We start from the raw sequence: 24,343 nt of genomic DNA on the forward strand, positions 1-24,343 counted from the left end.
CCTCTTGCAGTTATATACATTGAATTTATGTGACATTGCTAGCCAGTTGTATACTTTCTCTCTCTTTCCCTCACCTTACAGAAACAAGGAAGTTAGAAAATGGATATTTTTTTTTTTGAGGGAGGGTGGATGGTGGCTTGGAAATCCTTTCAACATATGTCTATGGGCCATGCAGTTGGAAATGTTTAATAAGCCACTGAGAACAAAGGACTGGAGTTCAAGAGAGAGACTAGGATTGAATACCTTTAGGAGATTATCTGCATAGAAATAATTGAGCCCAGGTGAGCTAATGAGATAACTGAGAGGACCTTTGCATGTGTGACAAAGATTATATGAAATGGAACTAATTAAGTTATGAAGGAAACGGTGAAAGAAGAAATAGAGAATATAAACAATTCACCAGAAGAGAAGATAGGGCTGTGGGGAAGACATATCGTATTACTTTCCATGCCTGCTACCAGGTGGCATCTTATATCAGAAGAACTTAGTTATCCTCTAAACTAGCCTTAAGAGAGGTAAGGGAAAGGGGGATAAAGTATACAACTGACTAATGGTCCATCTGTCACAGAAATTCAGTGTACACAATAACTTCAAGAGTGGCTAAACTTCCTAAGAATCTCCTTCTAGTGCTTTTACTAAAAGCTTTATGAGTCAGCCAAACAAAGACAAAAATAAAACTCTTTTTGCCTTCAAGGGGTTTACATTATATCAATAAGCTAAAAAAGATTCATATATATTATATGCATATTTTCTACTTACATAGCTATACATTAGTACTGAACATATGATTTCACTGATATAGGGAATTCACAAGTGAGGAAACTCCCTCTACTAATGCATCTTCTCTGCAATTTAGAATCTTAGACAGGTGCTGAAAGCCCTTATAGGTAAAGTGATCTGTCCCAAGTCACACACATACTTACAGTTAGGAAATGAATCCAAACCAGCTCTCTTCCCCTCTATCCTAAATGTTTAGTCTATATCCTTATCCCTATCCCTAAATAGCAGAGTGGCAGGGCAGATAGAGGGTGAGCCTCAGTCAGGAATACCTGAGCTTAAAGCCACTGAAACCTGTGGCCTTGTGGGTAGGTCCTTAAACCTCCAGAAGAGAACCCTAGGAAATTCTCTCTAAGGTGTAGAGAAGATGATGATTTGTATTAGTGAGGCAGTTCTTTTCTCACCAAGAGCATTCACATATCTAATTCCCCCCAAAATATGCTATATAAGTAATCAGAGTTTTTTCAAAGATTTAGGAAAAAATGAATATACATTAGACTTGCCAACAAAAAGGTTTGGAAATCTGAAATTTGTACACTTATGAACATACTCAAATTTGAGAACTGTCCATGATTATTCTAGCTATTTTTTCTCCTGTTATTAAGGAACACTTTATGAGATTTAAGAAACTACATAAGGAATTGTAAATATTTTAAGGGGAAAAGGAATGGAATTCAATACATAGATTAGTATGTGTAGATCTAATGAACAATGATTAAAATTCCAGAGTATGGGTTTTCCCTCCCCAGCAAAATCCCTTACCCGAAGCCCATGGAAACGAGGATTGCTGTAGAAGAGCTTCATTTGCTCAGATGGAAGTGGTCCTAGCACCTTCTGAATAGTAAAAAGTTGGTCAATTTCACTTTCTCCAGGAAATAAAGGTTGCCCATCACTAAGCTCCCCAAGAATACAGCCCACAGACCACATATCTACAGATTTTCCATAGGGAGCTCTGAAAAGCAAAAGGAATAATTATCACACTAATTAATGAAGTAATACATATTTCCAAACTATTTTGTTTAAAAAATGAAAGATTAGTATTTTAAAGCATCAATTCAAGGTAATAGAAAAGTGCCAAGTAGAGAGAGAAAGCCTATATGGTAAAGCTGAAGTAGAAAATTACAGAAATTCATTTTTGTTAGACATCTTATAAGAACTCCAATGCATGCAGCCACATAAAATATAGATGTTCTGTGATCTGTTTGTGCAGTTAGTAATTCTCATTGATTCAATTCAATTAATAAATATTTATTGAATGGTTATCATGAGCAAGGCAATTGTGCTGGGTGCTAGGACTTAAAAGGCAAAAATGAAATCACTCCAGCCTCCTGATCTGAAAATTGTTTATAATTATATTTTAAAATCTTAAAGGCTTATTATAGTCTGATAAAAGGTATTTAACCTTATCTGTGTTGAAAACAGATACATTTTGCTTCAGCTAACATATCATTCATCTTATATTGCTGGAAAATTGGCTGTTCCATCTATTTTCCAGGAAGAAATTTATCCCATGAAGGCTTTAAACATGTTTTCATTTTCAACTTTCTTGTGGGGAAATAGGTACACTTTCCTGACTTTAAAATGAAATGTAATTTAAATTATATCCATGAATCAGTTGGGAATTACTATTTATTAATACCAATTTAATTTAATATTTAACTAATTTAATATCATTTTATTAAATTATTTTCTTTGGGACTACTGAGAAATTTGGGCTGTCTGTTCCTATACTAAGTGATCCCAGACTATAGACTACTCTGAGTCTGCTATCCTGCTAATATGTCAGCTACAAGTTAACTTTTCAGTTCTTAGCACTGCCGCCCCCCACCTCCATCACTTTTACTCAGCTATTATATACATAATTTCAGCTCCTCCTCTAGCCATAGATTAGCTCCAAGTCCTCTCCTTCTGGAAAAGCCATATGAATTCTGTGATAGACATTTTCTCTAATGCCTTTTTTGCTTTTAGGTTCATAACTGTGTTCTAGATGGCTTAGATTATCAAAATGTTGATCATTAGAGGGAGAGAAAAGTGAGAAAGTGAGACCTTCCTGTTAGATAGATGAGAAATAATTTGGAATTTTTGAGGTACATAAAAATATAACTACAATGCTAAAATCTACACAAATGCCTAGAAGCAACAAGCCTGGTATTTGTTTTAAACCACCTGTGTTTGTCAAACCATCCCTAGAAAACAATGAAAAACATACAAGTCCTAAAAAAATCATAATTGCCTGAATTCCAAACAAAAGTAACTTAAATTTTAAGAAAGGAAAACTACAATGAAGTATTTGAAAAAACTGAATGTCTGAAGAATGTCATAATAACAGAATATTAATACAATTTCAACATATTACACAAATATAAAACACCTTAAACAATAACCAGAAAATTGCTTTCAGAAGCTGAACTAATAATATTTCAGTAGCAGCAGAAGTAATGGTTGATATGAGGGAAAGAGGGAAAAGAAGAACAATCTTTCCTTTACCTCTGAATTATATGACTATATGAGGAAAACAAAATAGCTCTAGCAAGGGGAAAGTTGCCTGATATGTAGGCAGAAGTATTTATGAGGCAGACTGAGTTGTTTATATTATTAGACATTTTTGAATGAAGTTTCCAAAATCCTTTACTAGGATACAACTATATGCTTAATATGTACATAACTCCTCCCAGGTTTTTAAAAGTCTTTTAAATAAACAAAATCCTATTTAACTAAAAATGTGAAACTCTCAACTGATTAAAAGAAATGTCCTATTTTCCTCATACACAATTCTACTGCCTATTATTCTATTTCAACAGGCTAGAAACAAAAGAATCTATCAGTAGGAAATACATACCACAATGTCTCACTTGACACCAAGAAGAATTCATCATAAGGCATACTAGACCTGAGAGATATCTATGTATCTATATCTGTCTATCCAAATATGAAGAATTCTTCGTAGTGGTAAATAATATTATAATGAGATTTTGGTATATACAGATTCTCTTTAGAATAACCAAAAGGGGGTGGAGACCTATTGAGAGAAATGCCAGCATACTGTAGACAGCACGGATTGTCTACAGTATTGGGTTAATGGGTATAGTGGACATATTTTTAAAACCAACCAGAACATATTATGATCAAATATCTCTGCCTTGTTGCCACAATGGTATGAGGTTTTTATGACAGGACACATGACACAGTAGTAGGAGGTCTTTATTACTGCAAATGTTTTTGTTAACATTCAGTGACACAGGCATACATCCCATATATGAAGAAAGAGATAAACAATATGAACTAAGATATATTTACTTTCATAAATGATTTTTATTTCTGTAGTATAGAAGTCTCTATGTTTTGCGGTTTTTAATCTTTTGACATGTATATTTTTATCTTAATGCTTACTGACTTGCTTTTACCCAGGTATCATTTGCCCAAATATTAGAATCTCGAGCATATTTAGATGGCTTAGAAGGCTACAGGTCAAAATACTTGAAATGAGGACTAGGTCATACTTTCTGACACAAATGAGCCCTTATATTACAAAATGTGGTTTTTGTATATGATTTGGTTTCATGATTTTTAAGGGCTAATGAAAAGTAAGTGAGCATTTTAACCCAAGCTATTTATCCAATATCTGACTGGGCAACGATTCATAACTGCACAAATAATAACTCAGAAACAATCAAAATCCGTTTCTGATCAACTTAAGCAATGCTTAGTTTTCTTAATGGTTCATAGTATGTGATCAAGAAAGATTTAGGCCTTATTTTTTGTAATGTGAGAAATTATTACTTACCCAAGTAATAGTTCAGGGGAACGGTACCACCTGGTGGCTACGTACTCTGTATAATTAGCATTGTTGCCTTCTGATAAATTCCGAGCAAAACCTAAAAGCAAAAACATTCATTGAGAAAATATAATTCTTTTAGTATGAACCTATAATGGTTCTGGGATTTTTATATGAGTATCTATAAGCATGTTGATTAATACAGAAGCAATATGCAGAGTGCTGTACATGAAACTGAGACTGGTTAAAATTCTGCCTCAGTGATTTACTGGTTACAGTATATATGAAAACACAAGATATCTGAATCCTTGGAACTTTAACTTTTTCAACTGCAAAATGAGAATTCTGCTTCAATTACCTACCTCAAAGGATTGCTAAAAGAAAAGTGTTTTGCACACTTTAAACTGATATATAAACGTGAATGTATTATCTAAAATGCTTTGCTTGAATATTCTATCCCTGACGAGCAAATCTTAAAGCAAATTAGATAGGGAGAAACAGAAGCAACTGAAAGTAGTGCTTGTCAAACTCAAGTACATAAACAATCCAAGTACAGAAGTTATTAAGTGAAGGGCCTTTAGTTTCTTTTAAAGAAAAACTGCTAGAAAATAGTTTGACAGAAATTAAGTTTAAATCAAAATCTTTTAACATATAACAGACACTAACCTCATAATGGACATATATCGTTAAAAAAATTATTAGAGAACAAAATCAGGTACTTTTTACAACCATGGTGGGGTGAGAATCCATTTTTAAAAAACATAAACTTTCATTTTAAAAAAAATAACTAGCTTTTGTTTTAATTTCACTTTCATGAGAGGATTCTGGGAAGATGACAGAATAGGTCAGAAAATTCCAAGTTCTCAAGATTTTCTCCCACGAAGAAGCTAAAATAGCACCTTAGGGTGAACAAAGTGTGGGTGGAGATAAATAAGAATTGGGGCACAACCTGGGTCTTCCAGGGACAATTCCAGAAGATCAGAAGAAAAATCAGGTTTGGTCCCTGTGAACAGTAAACACCTCCATGTTACATTCCCTTTTAACAACAAACTGCAAGGCCCTTAAAGAACAAGCAGCAAGCCCTGGAGTTAGTTGGTTAGAGAGGCTGCCTTGGACTCAGCCATAGGAACTTTCACCACCACCACCCCCCATAATGAGTGGAGTTGGCAGTTTGAACCCAAGAAGACTGAGGGACCCTCTGCAGATAAGGAATGCCAGACCCAAACCAGTTGTGCTTCAAAGATTAGAGGGGGTGAGAAGGAATCAGCACACGCCCCATGAGTGCAGAAGCAGTGGGACAGAAAGCCTCTGACTGCAGGCACTTACAAGAGGTTGGAGATTTGACTTTGGTTCCAGGCTAGAGAGGAGAATTGAAGATCGAGGACAAGAGGAACCATTTCCCATACCCCAGGGCTAGAGATGTTTACAAAAATTAAGTTATTACTACAAAAAATGCACAGGCAAAGGAGAAAGAATACAAGACGACTGGGGTTCAAAAAAGAAACCCCCAAATAGTAATGTCAAGTGGTCACCTGCTCAAAAAGAATTCATAAAGATCTTAAAAAAAGACTTTAAAAATCAAGTGACAGAGACAGAGGAAAACTTTAAAAAAAAATAATCTAAGAAAAACAAGAAGGGTATGAAAGGAAAGTCAACCAATTAGAAAAAGAAATCCAGAATCAAGTCTTGAAACACAATATATTGAAGAGAGAAAGAACTGGGGCTCTGGATGAAAATATTAATATTATGAAAAGTTAAGTATTATCCTGAATAAAAAAAAATGGACATATGATAAACTCTCAGACTTTTAAGACTTTGTTAAAAAAAATCCTGAACTTAACAGAAGATTTGACATACAAGAACCAAGAGAAATATAAGGTATATAACAAAGACTGATTATAAGGGATTCATAAGGACACACTGTTAATTTTTTATATATGTAAAATGTATGTCTAAGATTCATATTAATAATTGGGTAGCTCATAAGAAACATTGGGATAAACCTGAGAATGATATGAATTTAAAAAGTAAAACCATTTAGGAACAGCTAAAAAGAGTAATTATTTGAGGTGCAAGAGGAAGAATCCATACAGAGGATGGGGGAGGAGGACTGGAAGCTCTGGTAACCTACTTTCATCAGGGATGGGTTTGAGAGGGAACAATACATACATACATACATACATATATATATATGTATATTTAAAAGAGTATAAAAGTCTTCTAAGATCAGAAGAAATAAAATGGTAAGGGCATAGGGAGAAAGGAGAGGACAAGGGAGAAATCCTTAGACAGGGATAATGAGGGAATAGATAAAAGGGGGGGTATAGATGGTGTTTAGATTTAAGGGAATGGGAGGATAGGGGAGGGATCCTTAGAGGAGGCAAGGCAAGTAATAGGAGGGCAAGGTAGCAGGTAGAAGTTAAGTAGAGGAGGCAGGAGGGTTAGGAAACAAGACTTATTCACAAACATAAAAACAAAGATCAGGAGTAGAATATGTTTGGGAAAGTATATATACATATGTGTGTGTGTGTGTGTGTGTGTATATATGTGTGTATATATCTATTGCTATAGAGAAACATCTAAAATTTATTGTAACCTTCTGGGAGGGTTAGGGAAAAAAAGAATAATGTAAAAAAGTATATAGCACAGAACAAAAGAAAACTCACAAGGAAGCAAAGAAAAGATGGACAATTCTCAACACAACATGTATTATTTATCATACAGGCTTTCTTGAAATGAAAATTTACTGTTACATATTTTAAATCCTCTCTAATGTTCTGCTATGCACACGACATGCTTTTTTTCATATAAATTTATTTAAGTTTTCAACATTCACTTTTTCTCCCCACCTTCCTCCTACCCCCACCCCTGGACAGTGTGTATTCTGACTGCCCTTTTGCCCTTTCCTCCAATCTGCCCTCCCTTCTATCACCCTCCCCCCGCCTCCAACATGCCTTTCCTTTCTATTTTCCTGAAGGGTAAGATCCCATTGCTTATATATCTTATTTCCTAGTTGCATGTAAAAACAATCTCTAACATTCATTTTTAAAGCTTTGAGTTCCACATTCTCTCCCTTCCCCTCTCCCCACCCACCCTTATTGAGAAGGCAAGCAATTTGATACAGGTTATACAGGTGTGGTCATGCAAAACACTTCCATAACAGTGAGGCTGTTAAAGACTAACTATATTTCCCTCTATCCTGTCCTGACCTCCATTTATTCAAAACTCTCCTTCGACCTATGACATGCTTTTTTAATATTTAAGTTTATGATGTGTTTTTGTCTCTTTTCTCTATTGTGTTATTTGTGTTCTGGCCCTTGAGTCTAAAATAAAATTTGAAAAGTACAAAAAAAAAAAAGGTCAGTCTTCTAAGTGAAAAAAAAATTCAGCTTCATTTCCAAATATAGCCCCACAGCATGTCATCCCTTGCAACAAAAAAATTTAAAAAGAAAAAAAGCAATTCAGCAAAACATACCAATTTATTAACTGTCTGAAAATATATTCAATATTCCAGAGCCACAACGCTCCACTTCAGAAACGAAGAGGGAAAAGTTCATCTTTGCAATGATTCTCCAGGAACCAGCTTACTCGTCATCATAACTGTATAGTATTGAGTTCCATTTTTTTAAATTGTTGTACTTGTTCTTCCCATTTACGTAACTGTAGTGATTATATTTCTTGAAACAAATTTGTTTCACTTCATATGCGATCATGTAAGTCTTCCCAAGTTTCTCTGAATTTTTCATATTCAGCATTTCTTTTAGAAGTAATACTCCATTACAATTACACTACCACAGTTTGTTTAGTCATTCCAAAATTGATTGACATATATTTTGTCTCTCATTCTTATTATTCCACTAAAAATATTTTGGGATTCATGGGACCTTTCTGTTTTTGGCCAGTAACAGGATTTTCAGGTAAAAAGTTATGGCTATTTTAGTCACTATTTTTTGAATCATTCCAAATTATTTTCAAAAATGGAAGCATAAAGCAAATAAATATGAGCTTGTGTCCAACAGTCCTATGTTCCCTATAGTTCCTATGGTCCTTCTAAGCATTGTTTCCATTTTTTTAATACTCTTTCATGATTCTACTGGATTTGCATTTCTCTTATTATTAGTAATATGGAGCAATCTTTCATATGATCGTTGTAGTAAGCCACACCTCAACCTAATCCAACAGTCTGGTTTCAAGAACAGAACAAAATGAGGTACTCATAGTCCATCTAACAGCTATCAAAAGGAGATTTACAGAGCAAGAATAAAGCACTGTTTCAGTTGGGCTTACCTTCCCTGCCTGTGCTGCCCATGTTGTCTCAAGGAAGTTGGGCTTCTACCTCACTTGTTAACAGTGTGCAATTCTTCTTTGAGAATTCTTGGATTACTTATACCCTTTGGGGAATAACTCTTTTATGTTTGTTAATTCCCTATGTATATCATAGATATCTGACTCCTAAAATTATGTGATACAAAGAATTTGCCCTAACCAAGTGTTCTTTCCCAGTTGTACTGATGCAAAATCCATACAAAAGTTTTTGTAACTGAAATTGTCCATTCTTTTTTTTTGTGATGATTCAACTACGGAGAGAAAAAAGGGCTAAAGATCATAATAGACAAAATAGGCAATGCTCGGCACAATGCTCGGCACTTCTTCACAAACCAACTCAACCCTACCTTTTAAACTTTATTATATACTCTAAGATGCAGTCAAAAATTAGCTTTCCCTCTGTTCATCATCCAATGCACTTTATCTTCTATCTCTGTAGCTTTGCAGGGCTGTCCCCCATTCCTAGAAGGAACTACCTCCTCACCTCTAACTCCTAGATGCCTTTACTTCAAGTACAATGTAATACACAGAGCCTTTCTTGATTACCCTCAATTGCTATGTTCTTCCTGTGAACTGTCTTATATTTACCTATCTTGTATTTATACTTGTTTTTACTTACATATTATATTAGAATACCTATACATTGGGATGGGCCTGTGGAAATCATCCCATGTAGTATGCAGTCAGTTTCCAAAGGTCTCATTTCTCAAAAACATAGGAAACTGAGCCATACCCCAACTGATAAATTGGTTAAGGGATATGAACAAGCAGTTTTCAAGGAAAAAAATCAAAGCTATGAAGTCATAATTTTAAAATTCTCTATATCACTATTACAGAAATGCAAATTAAAACATCTCTGAGGTACCATTTCACACTCATGAGACTGGCTAAGATGAAAAGGAAGGAAAATGAAAAATGCTAGAAGTGACATGGGAAAATATATATATTAATACACTATTGATGAATCCATGAACTAAGCCAAGCATTCTGGAAAATTTGGAACTATGTGCAAAAAGCTATAAAACTGTACATACCCTTTAAGACAACACTAGCACCACTAGGTCTATATACCCCAAAGAGATCAAATAAAAAGGGAAAGGAATCACATAATATGTATTTATAGCAGCTCTTTTTTGTGGTGGCAAAGAAATGGAAATTGAGGGGATGCCCATCAATTGGTCAAGTTATGATATATGAATGTGAAAGAATACTACTATACTGATGAAGGGGATGGTTTCAGAAAAACCTGGAAAGACTTGTGTAAACTGCTTCAAAGTGAGGTGACCTGAACCAGAAGAACAATTTACACAATAACAGTAATAAAGATAATTAACTGCGAAAGACTTAACTACTCTGATCAATACAATGATCCACCACAATTTCAAAAGACTCATGATGAAATATACTATCCACATAAAGGACTAATGGACTTAGTGTGCAAACTAAAGTATATTTTTTTCTTTCCTCCCACAAGAGGCTAACATGGAAATCCTTTTTGCACTACTTCATACATATAGTGAGAGAGTATTCTATTTCTTGTTTCTCAATGGGCAGGAGGAGGGGAGAATTTGAAACTGAAAATAAAATAGAAATTAAAAAAAAGAACTTGGGAAAAAAACAAGACCTAGGTTCAAATTCAGTCTTTGAGATTTAGCAGCTGTGTAACCTTTAGCAAGTAGTTTCTTTCTCTTAGCCTCCGTTTCAACATTTGTAAAATGGAGATATAAATTCAACAACCTGATGGGCTTTTTCTGAGAGTCAAATTAGACCATTTGTGCAAAGTAACTTGTAAATCTTAAAGTGCTGTATAAAAGTTGTTATTGTTACTTTAAAAATTTTTTTTAAAGCATGAGAGTCAGGGGAAAAAATGTAGAGATCACTGAAAGGAAGTCACTGTACTTTGGTTGTCCATACACTGAACAATAAATAAAATTTTACGTATTTTTCAAAATGCTCAGTATAATATTTTGTGGTCTTTTATAATGAGAATATGTTGGCAATCTCCTTAATCTCCTTAAGCACAGAGTTTCTATAGCAGTTGTAATCTTTGCTACATAATTTAGTGCTTAATTTTATACTATTATATTTTTTGTATTGTCTTGTGTATCCCTTATTCTTATCTCTGCAGTTCACTTAAAAGCTTTTTGGCATCAAAATATCATACCAAATGTTATAGATTTCTATATCCCCTATAGTACCTAGCATAGATTCTTACTGATTGCTAAAGATGTTTAATTATTGACATTTGGGTTGGCAGGGGTTAAAAAATGATATGCCGTCAGGCAGCTCAAAGGGAAGACAAAGTGAAGTAGTGGATTACTTTTTTTAAAGAGTTTAAAAGAAATTTTCAACTTAAACACTAAACAAGATAAGCATTCCTATACACAAAACAGAATCAAAAAAGAGGAATGTACAAGCAGTCATGAATCTCTATTGCACACAGTTAATTTTTTTCATTTTAAGTATATAACAAATTCAATATATTATTTTCAAGGCTACTGGGTATTATTTTATGGAGCCTTCAGATCTTATTATCTAAGAAAGTTTCAAAGTTTTGATTATTACTTTACTCACTTATATTATCAGTTTTGTTTTCCTTGGAATGCTCTACTAAGTAGTACACACTACACCACTGAAGTTTATTAACACTCTTAAGTTTAGGTGGGGACCTGGTCATTTTATAGGTAGTACACATGGTATAGGGGTCAACTGACTGGTAGTGAAGAGGGTAATGTAACTTTAAGGTGACCAGTTCTAGTACTGAGAGGTTAAGAACTAGGGTACAGCAATTATATAATCAGCCAGGTTCTAAAGCAGGAGCTCTTAATCTGAGGTCCAGGTTAAGAAATTAGAAATTTGAGAGTCTAAAGTAGAATGTAAAATGATCCTACTTGAGACTCAGTCTCTTCCTGATCACTGATATTGTGCAAGTAACTCTGATCATAGCTACTCTGAGGTATTTACCTGTTAAAGCATTATTTACCAAAAATTTATATTGATAAAGAGACACATAAAATATCAACATCATATTTTGAGACATGTTAAATTTTATTAGGACAACCTTAACTGCATTCAAATGCAGTTATAAGAAGATAAAGTTCCCTCTATGAATCTATAGTTTTAGAACACAAAAAAATTTACATACTCACTGTCCTTTCCCAACTCAATTTCCTATTGTTTGCAAATAGTTATCACCAGAGTACTATCTGCTTTACGTCAATAAATAAAAGGACCATTTTAAGACTATGTGAGTACAGCAGAGGGAAAACAGGATCTTACCTATACTACAGACCAAATAATGATGTTTAAAGGTTTATGAAGCAGCAAAAGCCCTTAGTGCTGAAATAAATTCAGGTGATCATTCTAAGCTGTGTTGCCCAACAGCCAGAGTTTCAAGTAACAAGAAAGGATTTGAAAAGTAAGAGGATCTTGAGCAAGTTAAACTTATATTTCCAAATAAAGATTGTGATGAAAAATAAAAATGAAATGCTGATATACTTTTGATAGTTGCTATTCTACTACCAACATACTATGATAAACGAAAATCAGTGGAAACTAAATCAAAATCTATCAGTGTGTCTAAATCCATCAGGAAGAATATCCTAACTAGCATGTCAACACTAATAAAGCAAAGATTTATCAATGGTAGGAAGACAGAAGGACTCAAGATTTATTTCTATCTCTGAATAGAACCTTTTGATTGACAATATAAAAAGGAAGATTGGGCCCTGTAGGAAGATAAGCTAACTGTAGTTCAATAAAGTGTTTATTATGGGCAGACAGTGTGGCATAACATATATTTCTGCAAGTGACTTAAGAAATGCTTTACTTTTAAAATGGTGTTGTATTTAAAAAAGTATTGCAAGAACAGCAGAACACTGTTTCCTATTATTAGAGAATCTATAAGCATGTTTTCCACTTAGAATTCTCTTCAGAAATTTCACTCATCTTGGAGCTCAAAGAATTTACGAACCCACAAATATCTATACACAATAAATAATATATAATATATATTATATAGCTATTATATAATATATAATTATATATAAATAATATATATGCATAAAGCCTCAAAAGGGTTCAGTTGGCAATAATCTCACCTGTGGGTCAGAAGGCAGCTAGGAATATAAAGATTCTAAAAACCAAAATTCTAAGTATATGCAGGGAAAATTCAAGAGAAAATCCTTTGTCTCTTACATTTAGTCTTTTATTTCTTTCACATTCACCATATATATAACCTTGCCTAAAAGTACTGTATAATACAAGGAACACAGAACTTGGAGTTAGAAGATCTGTGTTTGAGATCCAGCTCAGACAATTATTCTCTATATCTCTGCCCCTTAATTTCTCTGAACCTATTCACTTGCTTGTAAAATGGTGATAATAATATCCTACACTACCTATGTTCAGAGTAGTTGTGAGTGGAGTCTTTTTGTCACTTCTAAAGTGCTAAACAAATATGAGTTAGATTATTACCATTATGAGTACGATGCAAGATATAACAGGTTCTCCAAAAAGTTGGACATTAAACATGAAACTATTCTTTCTAAATGTACTTACTAACTTAGCAACAATAAACTAAAGACTTCCACAGGACAATTTTTTGCTGGAAAAAATTTCTGTATACTTAATGTCTTGTAAAATATTATTAAATTAAAATGACACTTTTTTCCCTTCTAGTTCCCATCAAGTGAAAGCAGTGATCCTACAGACAAGACTGACAACCCTTTTAATACTGTCATTTTAAAAGTATTAGATGCATTGCTTAAGCACTTCTCTATTCAAACAATTATTTTAAGGAGTTTTGCATTTATTTAGGCATTGGGAACAACTTGCATTTTTGATTACTTTACATAAATGAAAATATCATGAAGCTTTAAAATAAAGTTTATCTTGTTTAGTATATGGGCTTGTCAAACTTCCTACCTTATAAAAGAAGTTTTCTCTGGGACTCCAATTTATAGTTTTGGATATACTTCGCTCAATAATTTTAACATGAATTTATAAAGTGCCTAGTAATATGTTTATTCAGCAGGATCATTCAATAAATAATATTCTATTCCTTTGCACAGTTGTAAAAATTAAATACAAAACCCTGAGTATGACACTATTCAATCGCATATGGATTATTTTTAGTATTCTATTTGTAATATAATAATTAGAAGAGGTAGTAAGGCGATAAATGAAAACCGATTTTTAAAAAAAATCTCTTAGGCCTACATGCATATACAAAGATATGTATACAGATAAGAATACACATATGAATGATTTCTTTTTACAAAAATTAGTCCCATCATAATTATTACCATCTTTCAAAAATCTGTCATTATGTTCCTAGGGAAAATACATTATTAGCATTATGAGGTACTGGGTTTACATATGTATTCATTTATGTGACTTCTGAGAAATAATTGTAAAAAATACTGAACACTATAAATCTACAAAACAGTGAAAATTATTTTGCATAATACAAAGGCAGGAATACTTCTAGTATAATACATTTCTTATCAGAACACATGACAGTAAGTTTCTCAACTTAAATAGGTCCAAATGATAAATGGCAGTTTAATGTATCTTGAAAAACAACTTACCTTACCATTCCAATAAAGAATGTGAGCCAACTTCTTTTCAACTTACCAAAATCACACAGCTTCAGGATGTCACTATGGCTGATTAAGAGATTTTCTGGTTTTATATCTGGAATATCAAATTGTTTTAAGAAGGTAAACTACTTTCAGTTTTCATCAGATAAATGTTTATTCATTTTAACTGCTGAATTAAAAAGAAGCCAAATAATTTTAATAAGTCAAAAATCAAGAAAACAAGTTTCATGCAAAATATGCTAATGTTTCAATTAATTATTGTTCAAAAAACATGCAAACTACAAGTTCAGAACACTTTTGTTGGTTACTGCCCTGTTCCTCCTCCCTTTTAATCTTGAGGGTGTTATATTAACCCTAAAGCATGGTAAAAATATAACAGAAAACATCAAATGGTTAGAGAAAAATAAATTTTATAAAATGACTTAATATACATGTTTCTAAATGACTACATATTTCTAAAGATGGAAAACAAAGAATAAGAAAATCAATACAGTATAAACAATGTGGAAGGCTTTCATTAAACAGAAACTAACAAGTAAGACTGTTATAGTTCTCAAATCTGTAACTTATATACAAAACACTTAGCAAGTTGACATGATTCTTGATTATAAACTACAATGAAGAAAGCATCTCTGATTTTTATCCTAAATGCTAGAGAATACAATCTAGGAGGATAGAGAAAGAGGCCATTAAAAATTATTTAAATATACCCCCTTGAGATGCACAAAGCTTTTAAATTTTTTAATCAAACCACAATGTTTCACAGGTTTCACAGGCTTAATCAAACCAAGTGTTCATTAAAATATTAGAGAACATATTAGCGAGAACATATGATAAAGGTATGAAAATGTGCATGAGGCACAATGTTCTAAGGGTTGTGATTGTTGGTTTCCATTCACATCTGCCATATAACTGACCTATCACTTTCCATATCTTCCTAACTCTGTATAATGAGATTAAATCAAGTGTTTATTAAGATTCTCAAGACCAATGCAAAAGGACAAGATGTTATTAGCAATTAATCATTACAACAGTCACTAAAAGCTCAGCTGATCTAGCCAATTTTTCATAGAAGAGAACAAATGCGATGAGGAAGACAGAAAAAGACCTTTAAGTGCACAATATATTCTATCTTCTTATTCACAATGACCAAGGCTAATATTCTTCACATCCTCTATACTTTTTAATTATTTCCCTTTTTTGACTGACAATAAATATTAATAAGCTAACATTTATATAGCACTTTAAGGCTTGCAGAACACTTTAAATATATTGCTTCAGTGCCTGGCACATAGGAGGCCTATAATAAATGTTTATTGACTTGACTGAACTTGATCATAATAATATCTCATTATACTGGAAGAGTTCAAATAAAAAGCAGTTTAGAGATTTTTTAGAATGAGAATTAAAAGAATATTTGTGTCCTCTAATAATTATGCAATCCTGATTCACTGTTGCTTCAATCAGTGTCTAGCTGTATCTGTCACTGGAGAGTGAGAGGAGATGGAGGGGACTGAAAGAAGGCAGGTCAGAACAAATAATTTCCTTTCACTGTCAGTAAGCATCCCTTACACTAGTAAAGGACAAGAAAAATACTATGTCTGAAGGTTCACTACTCTTTTCCTTGACACTAATGGCCTATCCACCAGACAATCTTTTATGACCTCAGCGTAATTATCCGATGTCAAGTTCTGAATCCTTAGTGCAAGGTTGAGAGTAGGAAAGGAAGGGAGGAAGAGATATCAAGTTAAAAGATGTTGATCCAGAGAGAGGAATGTTGGTAGAAAGGATGTAATAACCTTTCTGAGACCGTTTCCTCATCTGAAAAAATGGATATATAAATACACATAGTATCTACCCCACAGGCTCACTGCATGCCTTAAATGACATAATGAATGCTTTGCAAACCTTGGCATGATATAAATGCCAGCCACTTTTTGTGTTTGCTTTTCTCTTATTATCTGCTATGTATTAATACATAAAAACATTCCGCACAAAGAGTAAGAACCAATGCAGAGATAAATTCAATTTTTTTTGAATTTGCCAAGCATTTTTTCTGCTTCCTCTTTCCCCGTTTGGGGAAAAAAAAAGATCTTGGACCAAATAGGTGTAGTCAAATAAAATAAATGCCCACAATGGTCACACACAAAATGTGTGTCTTCAGCTATTGTCATTACCAGTATTGTCAGATCTAAGCAAGTGCTGAGAACAGATTAACAAAAAGCACCTACAGAGTAGTACAATTATGGCCGTTATGCTATTCCCAAGGGCTCCTGAGCATCTCCTCTTCGTTCCTTTATCCAGGACTAGCTTTAAAAACGTTTGTATGTAGGATCCTCCCCACCAAAAGTTGTCACAGCTGTTAAAGGATCTAATCATTCAGGCAACAAAGCATGTATGTCATTACCTCTAATCATTTTCTGCATCACAAACATCTAGTGATACACTAGCTGACTGGAAAAACAAATTTCTCACATTATTTAGTTGGAATGAAAATGTCTGTGCACTACGGCTGCATATTTTTAAGACAAGAGAAATTCACACATTATGTTGTTAACATCTTTTTGGAATTTTTTCTCTTCAGCTATTTCTAGAGATATGTTAAATTTAGAAAATTACACACTCACCTCGATGAACAATATCGTTCTTATGGCACCAATGAATTGCCTTGATTAGCTGGTAGATATAGCTTTTTACTTTTTCAGGTGGAACACCATTTGGCATTTCTTCCAGCAATTCAAGCATATTCTAAACATCAAGTAAATAGATATTATTAGCTACTTTCAAAAATTTTGTATGAACAGTTCTACTAAATGCTAATGTATTCACTTCACAATGATTTTTTTTTTAAAAAAAATCTTTTTTCTAGAAGGTATTTCATACCAAATCAAAATTGTACGTTAAACTATGACTTTCTTTTAAATGGTATTCTGTATTCCATTAATCCCTAATACTAGTCCAAGTATTAACCTTGTGCTCATGTACTTTTCTCTTTTCTATAGCTATGAAAATGTTTTTACCAAAACCCCTAAAGAAACAGCTTAACAATATCTACCATGGAAAAGGGACATAAAGATGAAATGTTTTAACACATAAGGTAATAATATATTGGACATATGTCATTTCAAGACAATTCCTTACGCATCTTTATAACGATTTTAGAATAGATTAGAGTCACAGGTATCCTTGTTAATCTGAAAAAAACCCATTCTTTTAAAAAAGAATTCCCAATTGATAAATGGTCAAAGCATATGAACAGGGAGTTTTCAGAGGAAGAAATTAAAGCTATCTACAGTCATGAAAAAATGCTCTAAATCACTATTGATTAGAGAGATGCAAGTCAAAATAACTCTGAGGTATCACACCACATCTATCAGGTTGCCTAACGTGATAAAATAGGAAGATGACAAATGTTGGAGAAGATGTGGGAGAGTGGGAACACTAATTCATTTCTGGTGGAGCTATAAGCTGATCCAACCATTCTGGAGAGCAATTTATAACTATGCCCAAAGGGCTACAAAAATGTGCATACCCTTTGACCCAGTAATATTGCTTCTAGGACTGTATCCCAAAGAGATCATAAAAATGGGAAAGGGTCCCACATGCACAAAAATATTTACAGCAGCTCTCTTTGTGGTGGCCAAAAACTGGAAATCAAAGGAATGTCAATCAACTGGGGAGGCTGAACAAGTTGTAGTATATGAATGTAATGGAATACTATTGTGCTATAAAAATGATGAACAGGAAGACTTCAGAGAGGCCTGAAAAGACTTTTATGAACTGATGCTGAATGAAAGAAACAGAACCAGGAGAACTCTGTACACAGCAATAACCACAGCGTGTGAGAAATTATTCTAGTAGATTTTGTCCTTCACAGCAATGCAAGGACCTAAAAAATTCCCAATGAACTCTTGAGGCAAAATGCTTTCCACATCCAGAGAAAGAACTATGGAATTCGATTGCAGAATGAAGCAGGCCATTTTTTCTTGTGTTGTGTTTTGTTTTATGGTCTGTCCCATTCATTTTAATTCTCCTATGCAACATAGCTAAGGTGAAAATGTATTTAATAAGAATGTATGTGTAGAACTTATATAAGATTGCATGCCATCTCGGGGAGGAAGGTGCAAAAATCTAAGATATATGGAAGTGATTGTAAAAAACTGAAAACAAATTACTTAATCAAAAAAAATAAAAATCCAAAAAGACCTCAAAGTCCCCTGAATTAAAAAATAATATGCCTAATATTTGAAAAATTAAGATAGGTCAAAGACACTATAGTTAAAGTCTCTTGAGAAATAAGATAATTACACATACTAGAAGCAGAGTACTTTCTTGTATAGGAATACAGTGTTGAACTTACACTATCATACAGATGAGGAAACAGAGGCCCCCTATGGAAGTAAACTTAGACAGGAAAATGATGAAGTAAGAGAATGTTTGATTTTTGGCTTGGTGTTCCCAGTACTAAGTATAGAATAAGCATTAAATACCATTTAGTAGATTAGTAGACAAATACTAAAACTTAAGTACACAATAGAGAAAAGAAAAATAAACATATTATAAACTTAAATACAAAATAAGGGAACCCATTCCCAATGAAAGCAGGTTCCCAGAACTAAGAGCCCTTCTGCTCCCTCCCCCGCCCCCCATCTAATTCCTCTGTGTTGGTTCTTCCTCTTGCACCTCATTTGTATGAGGATGATCACTCTTTTTACCTATTTCTAAACAGTTTTGCTTTTTAGAATCATGTCATACTCAAGTCTACCCAAAGCTTTCTTTCTTTCAAACTACCCAATTTACTAATAACAGGCCTAGACATACATTTTACATACATAAAAGGTGAACAGTCTGTCCTTATTGAATGCTTTGTAATTGGTCTTCAGTATGTACCTTATATTTCTCTTGGCTCTTTTAGGTCAAATCTTCTATTATGTTCATTTTTTTTTAAAACAAAGTCCTGAAAGTCTGACAGTTCATTAAATGTCATTATTTTCTCCATTCAGGATTACGCTTAGCTTGCTGGGTATGATATTTGCTGCCAGAGCCCCAGTTCTCTTTCTCTTCAACATATAGTGTCACCAGTACGAGGTCTTGTTTGATTCTAATTGTCGCGCTGCTTTTTAAATTGTTTTTTTCTTGTGCTTGTAATACTTTATTCTTGAGCTGGGGGTTTCAGAATTTGACCATATTATTCCTGTGGGTATTCCTCACCTTTCAGGTGGTAATTGGTGGATTTTTTCTACTCTCCCTTCTTGTTCTAATACTTCAGGACAATTTTCTTTAATTATTTCTTATATTAGTGTATCAAGATTCTTTTTTTTTAATCATAGCTTTCAGGTAGTCCAATTATTCTTATGTTTTCTCTTTCTGATCTGTTCTCGAGATCAGTTGTTTTTCTTGTTTCATTTTCTCTTCAATTTTTTCATTCTTTACATTTTGTTTTATTATTTCTTGATCTCTTATAACTTCAGTGGTTTCCCCACATCTAATTCTAATTTTCAAGGAATCATTTTCTTCCTTAAGATTCTGGATCTCCTTTTCTAATTGGTTGACTTTCTTTTCAAAATCTTGTTTTTCTTGGATTGTTCTCTTTGTTTTTTAAAGTTTTTCCTCCATCTCTCTCATTTGATTTTAAAACTCTTTTTAAGTTCCTTCTGTAAATTCTTTTTGGCCAGGTGACCAGTTGACGTTACTCTTTGGAGTAGAAGAGAGTTTCTTTGCTTCAATATCCTCCTCTGAAGATGAACTCTGGTCTTCTCTCTTCCCACAGAAACTCTCCATGGTTGAATTCTTTCTCCTTTGCCTGTGCAATTTTTTTTTTGTAGTAGTAGATTAATTTCTGTAATCACATCTACTCCTGCAGTATGGGGAAAGGTGCCTCTGACCTCAGATCTTCAGTTCTTCCCATCCCACTGCTTCTGTACTTATCTGGCATGTGTGTTGGTTCCTTCTCTTCTCACACTGCATCTCTGCAGCACAGTTGGGTCTGGTCTTCCTTGTTAGCAGAGGTTCCCTCAACCTTCCTGGGCTCCGATGAACAAATCCCCTTAGTATCCCAGAGGTAAAAGTTCCTGTGGCTAGGGTCAAGGCAGCCTCCCAATCCTGCTAACTCCAGGACTTGCTGCTTGTTGTTTAAATGGATCTAGGACCTAGCTTGGAGGTGTATATTTTTCACAGGGACCAAACTAAATCCTGAGATTGTTCTTCAGATCTTGTCCTACTGTCCCAGGAAGACCCCTGTTATGCCCCTTATTTATTTTTGCTGCTCTAGGCTCTGAGGTGCTATTTTACCTCTTTCGTGGGGGAAAAATCTTGAGAGTTTGGCATTCTCTAACCTATCCCACCATCTTCCCAGAATCTTCTCTAATTTTTTTAAAATAACTTTAGAAGTTATTCCCAGATCTACTTGCTAGTATCATCAAGAACAACTTAAGGCATTGAGAATTCACACTCTAAATCAGATAACCACAATTATAAAACAAAAAAAGAATCTGATACTTTGGTAAATTAACAAAGTCAAATAAACAAGCAACTTTTAAAAAGAGATATCTGTATAAACTACCTACATGTTAATTTGTTTTTTAAAAAATCAAGATAGTCTCCTTCACATACATCCCCTTTTTGTGTACTTGCTACAATCTTAAGTATATCTTAAAATGGTTTGCTGATCCTAACAAGACAAACTAAGTCAACCTGTTCTAAAAACTCTAGTACTTGTTTCAGCACTAACTTGGGACTAGACTAGCTAACTTCGGGGACAACATCAGGAATAAAGCAGTTAGTAAAAGTAAACTTAAAAATAAATAAGACCTAGTTCCATGTATACTGCTATGGAAGACCAGGATGAGCAGTTAGCTTTCCAGATTTTTTTGTTCCTTTGCTTATTTTTAATATCTTTATATTCCTACAGTGATTAGTAGTTAAATAAAATATTTAAAAATTTTCAAGTAAGACCGTGTTCTGGCAGCAAGGCATAAAAGTAGGGAAGTCGATGTGTTAACTCCCTTCTGAAAGCAAGGAAGTGTAGCAAGAGATATGAGCACAAGACCCCTTCAGAATGCAGTGAGTAGCCCCATTTTGATGGAAGACATAACTTATACTAGTTAGTAGGTGAGGTGGCACATGTAGATTAGGATAAACAAGATATATGTAGGCTAAGTTGGAAGGCCCTGAATTGTAACCTAAGGGATTTGGACTTTACCTTACAAGCAACTGAGAGCCATGTAAGGTTTCAGAAATGGGAAACAACAAAGTTGCAGGATATAAAATAAACCCACATAAATCATCAGCATTTCTATATATTGCTAACAAAGCCCAGCAGCAAGAAACAGAAAGAGAAATTCCATTTAAAGCAAATGTAGACAATATAAAATATTTGGGAGTCTCTTGCCAAAACAAACCCAGGAACTATATGAATACAATTACAAAACACTTCTCATACAAATAAAGTCAAATCTAAATAATGAGAAAAAAATATCAGTTGCTAATGGGCAGGCTGAGCTAATATAATAAAAATGACAATTTTATCAATTAATTTACTTACTGGGTGCCATACCAATCAAACTACCAAAAAAATTATTTTATAGGGCTAGAAAAAATAATAGCAAAATTTGTCTGGAAGAACAAAAAATCCAGAACATGATGGGAATTGATGAAAAGAAATGCAAAGGAAGGTTCCCCTAGCCATTCCAGACCTAAAATTGTATTATAAAGCAGCAATCATCAAAACTACTTGGTACTGGCTAAGAAATAGAGTGGTGGATCAGTGGAATAGGTTAGGGACACAAGTCACAGTAGTAGATGACTATAGTAATCTACTGTTTGATAAACCCAAAGACTCCAGCTTCTGGGACAAGGGAGTCATTATAATAGAGGGATGTTCCAGGATGAGAAGAGTGGAGATAAGGATGGATGGTCGAGAGTGAGAAGGCTTCAAGCACTGAGGGAAGTTCCAAGGTGAGAGTGAAGGTAAGGCATGATGCTGAGGTCAAGAAAGTCAGAAGCACAGCTAGGAAGGGAAATACAAAGCTTAAAGCACTAGACAATATCTGATTTTATTGTCAATCATTTTGGCAGTTATACAATGTCTTTCATGAATACTTAACACCTATGGCTTATTTCCCCCACTACATTATAAGCCTCTAAAATTGTTCATACATGTCATATTTCTTATACATTCTCCTCAGCCTAAGGCATGCCAGGATTGGGGGTCAGAAAACCTGAGTTCCACTAATGCATTGTTGGTGGAGTGGTGAACTGATCCAACCATTCTGGAAAGCAATTTGGACCTGTGCCCAAAGGGCTATAAAACTGTGCATACCCTTAGATTCAGCAACACCTGTACAAGATCTACATCCCAAAGAGATCATAAAAAAGGGAAAAGGACCCATGTGTACAAAAATATTTATAGTCACTCTTTTTTGAGGTGGCAAGGAAATGGAAATTGCGGGGATGCCCATCAATTGGGGAATGGCTGAACAAGTTGTGATATATAATGTAATGGAATATTACTGTTCCATAAAAAATGATGAGCAGTCTGATTTCAGAAAAATCTGGAAAGACTTGCATGAATTGATGCTTAGTGAAGTGAGCAGAACCAGGAAAACACTGTACACAGTAACAGCAATATTGTGTGATGACCCTCATTCATGTACTTAGCTCTTCAACAGTGCAATGAATTAAGACAATTCCAAAAAACTCATGATGTAGAATACTATCCACACTCAGAGAAAGAACAATGGAATCTGAATGCAGATTAAAGCATAGTATTTTCTCTCTCTTTTTTTTCTTTCTCATGTTTTTTCCCTTTGGTTCTAATTCTTCTTCACAACATGATTAATGTGGAAATATGTTTAATATGATTGTACATCTATAGATTATATCAGAATGCATGCCATCTTGGGGAGGTGAAAGAGGAAGAAGGTGGAGAAAATTTAAAACTCAAAACCTTTTGAAAGTGAATGTTGAAACCTAAAACTAACTAAATACTAAAAAATAAAAGAAATTGGAAATGACGTGATAAATACAGTATTTTAGGAAGATTAATCAGATAATAAGAGTACAGCACAGAACATCCTGGAAGGTGGTTGGATAAATTCAGTTCAACTCAATAATCATTTATCAGGCATCAGATCTGTGTCAGGATTTTGAAGGAAGCTATACCTTTCAGGAGAGGGAAATGAGGTAAGTCTTTATTTTTTCCTAAAAGCAAACGGAAATCATCGGAGTTCCTTGAGCATGTGAGAGATAATCACTTAATTAATAAGCATTAAGTGACTATTATGTACAAGATGGGCAGCTACATGGTACAATGGATAAAGTGCCCAGCCTAGATTCAGGAATATCTAAGCTCAAATCCAACCTCAGACATTAATTAGTTGTGTGACCCTCATAGTTTACCTCAGTTTTCTCATCTGTAAAGTGAGTGGGAAATGGCAAAACATTCCAGTATCTTTGCCAAGAAAACACCAAATGTGGTCATGAAGAGGTGAACGCAATTAAAACAACTGAACAATAACAACATGTACAAGACACTGGCCAAACTTGTCCTTTAGGAATATAAATTTGGTGACTGAGCTGAGGATGAATCAGAAAGTGGAAACTGGAGCTTCCTGCTCCAATTAAGATACACTGCAATAACTGAAACAAGATGTGATAAGGCCTTGAAGTAGGATAGCAGCTGTGTGAAAGGGGACAGATGGGAAAGATATTGGCAAGGTAGAATTAATAAGATTTAGACAACTGGCTGGACATGTGGGGTTAGTGGAAGGGAAAAGTTCAAGATGACTCTTAGGTTTCTAGTTAGAGTTCCGCTGCTGTTTGTCCTTCTTTCTCGAAGAGGACCATGACATCATGATAGGCA

The 24,343-nt window shown here is 34.1% G+C and overlaps 1 protein-coding gene across 1 annotated transcript in view; it reads right to left on the minus strand.

The window, feature by feature from the left end:
* CDKL5 (cyclin dependent kinase like 5) overlaps window positions 1-24,343 on the minus strand; it is a 254,855-nt gene that overhangs the window by 48,593 nt on the left and 181,919 nt on the right. The window contains exons 6-9 of the mRNA XM_072614215.1: window positions 17,109-17,229; window positions 14,516-14,575; window positions 4,562-4,652; window positions 1,540-1,729 (exon numbers count right to left, since the gene is read on the minus strand). Of these exons, the coding sequence (XP_072470316.1) occupies window positions 1,540-1,729; window positions 4,562-4,652; window positions 14,516-14,575; window positions 17,109-17,229 (462 nt within the window). The remainder of the gene's footprint in view (window positions 1-1,539; window positions 1,730-4,561; window positions 4,653-14,515; window positions 14,576-17,108; window positions 17,230-24,343) is intronic.

This window comes from Notamacropus eugenii, chromosome 5 (genome assembly GCF_028372415.1).
Source record: "Notamacropus eugenii isolate mMacEug1 chromosome 5, mMacEug1.pri_v2, whole genome shotgun sequence".
NCBI lineage: Eukaryota > Metazoa > Chordata > Mammalia > Diprotodontia > Macropodidae > Notamacropus > Notamacropus eugenii.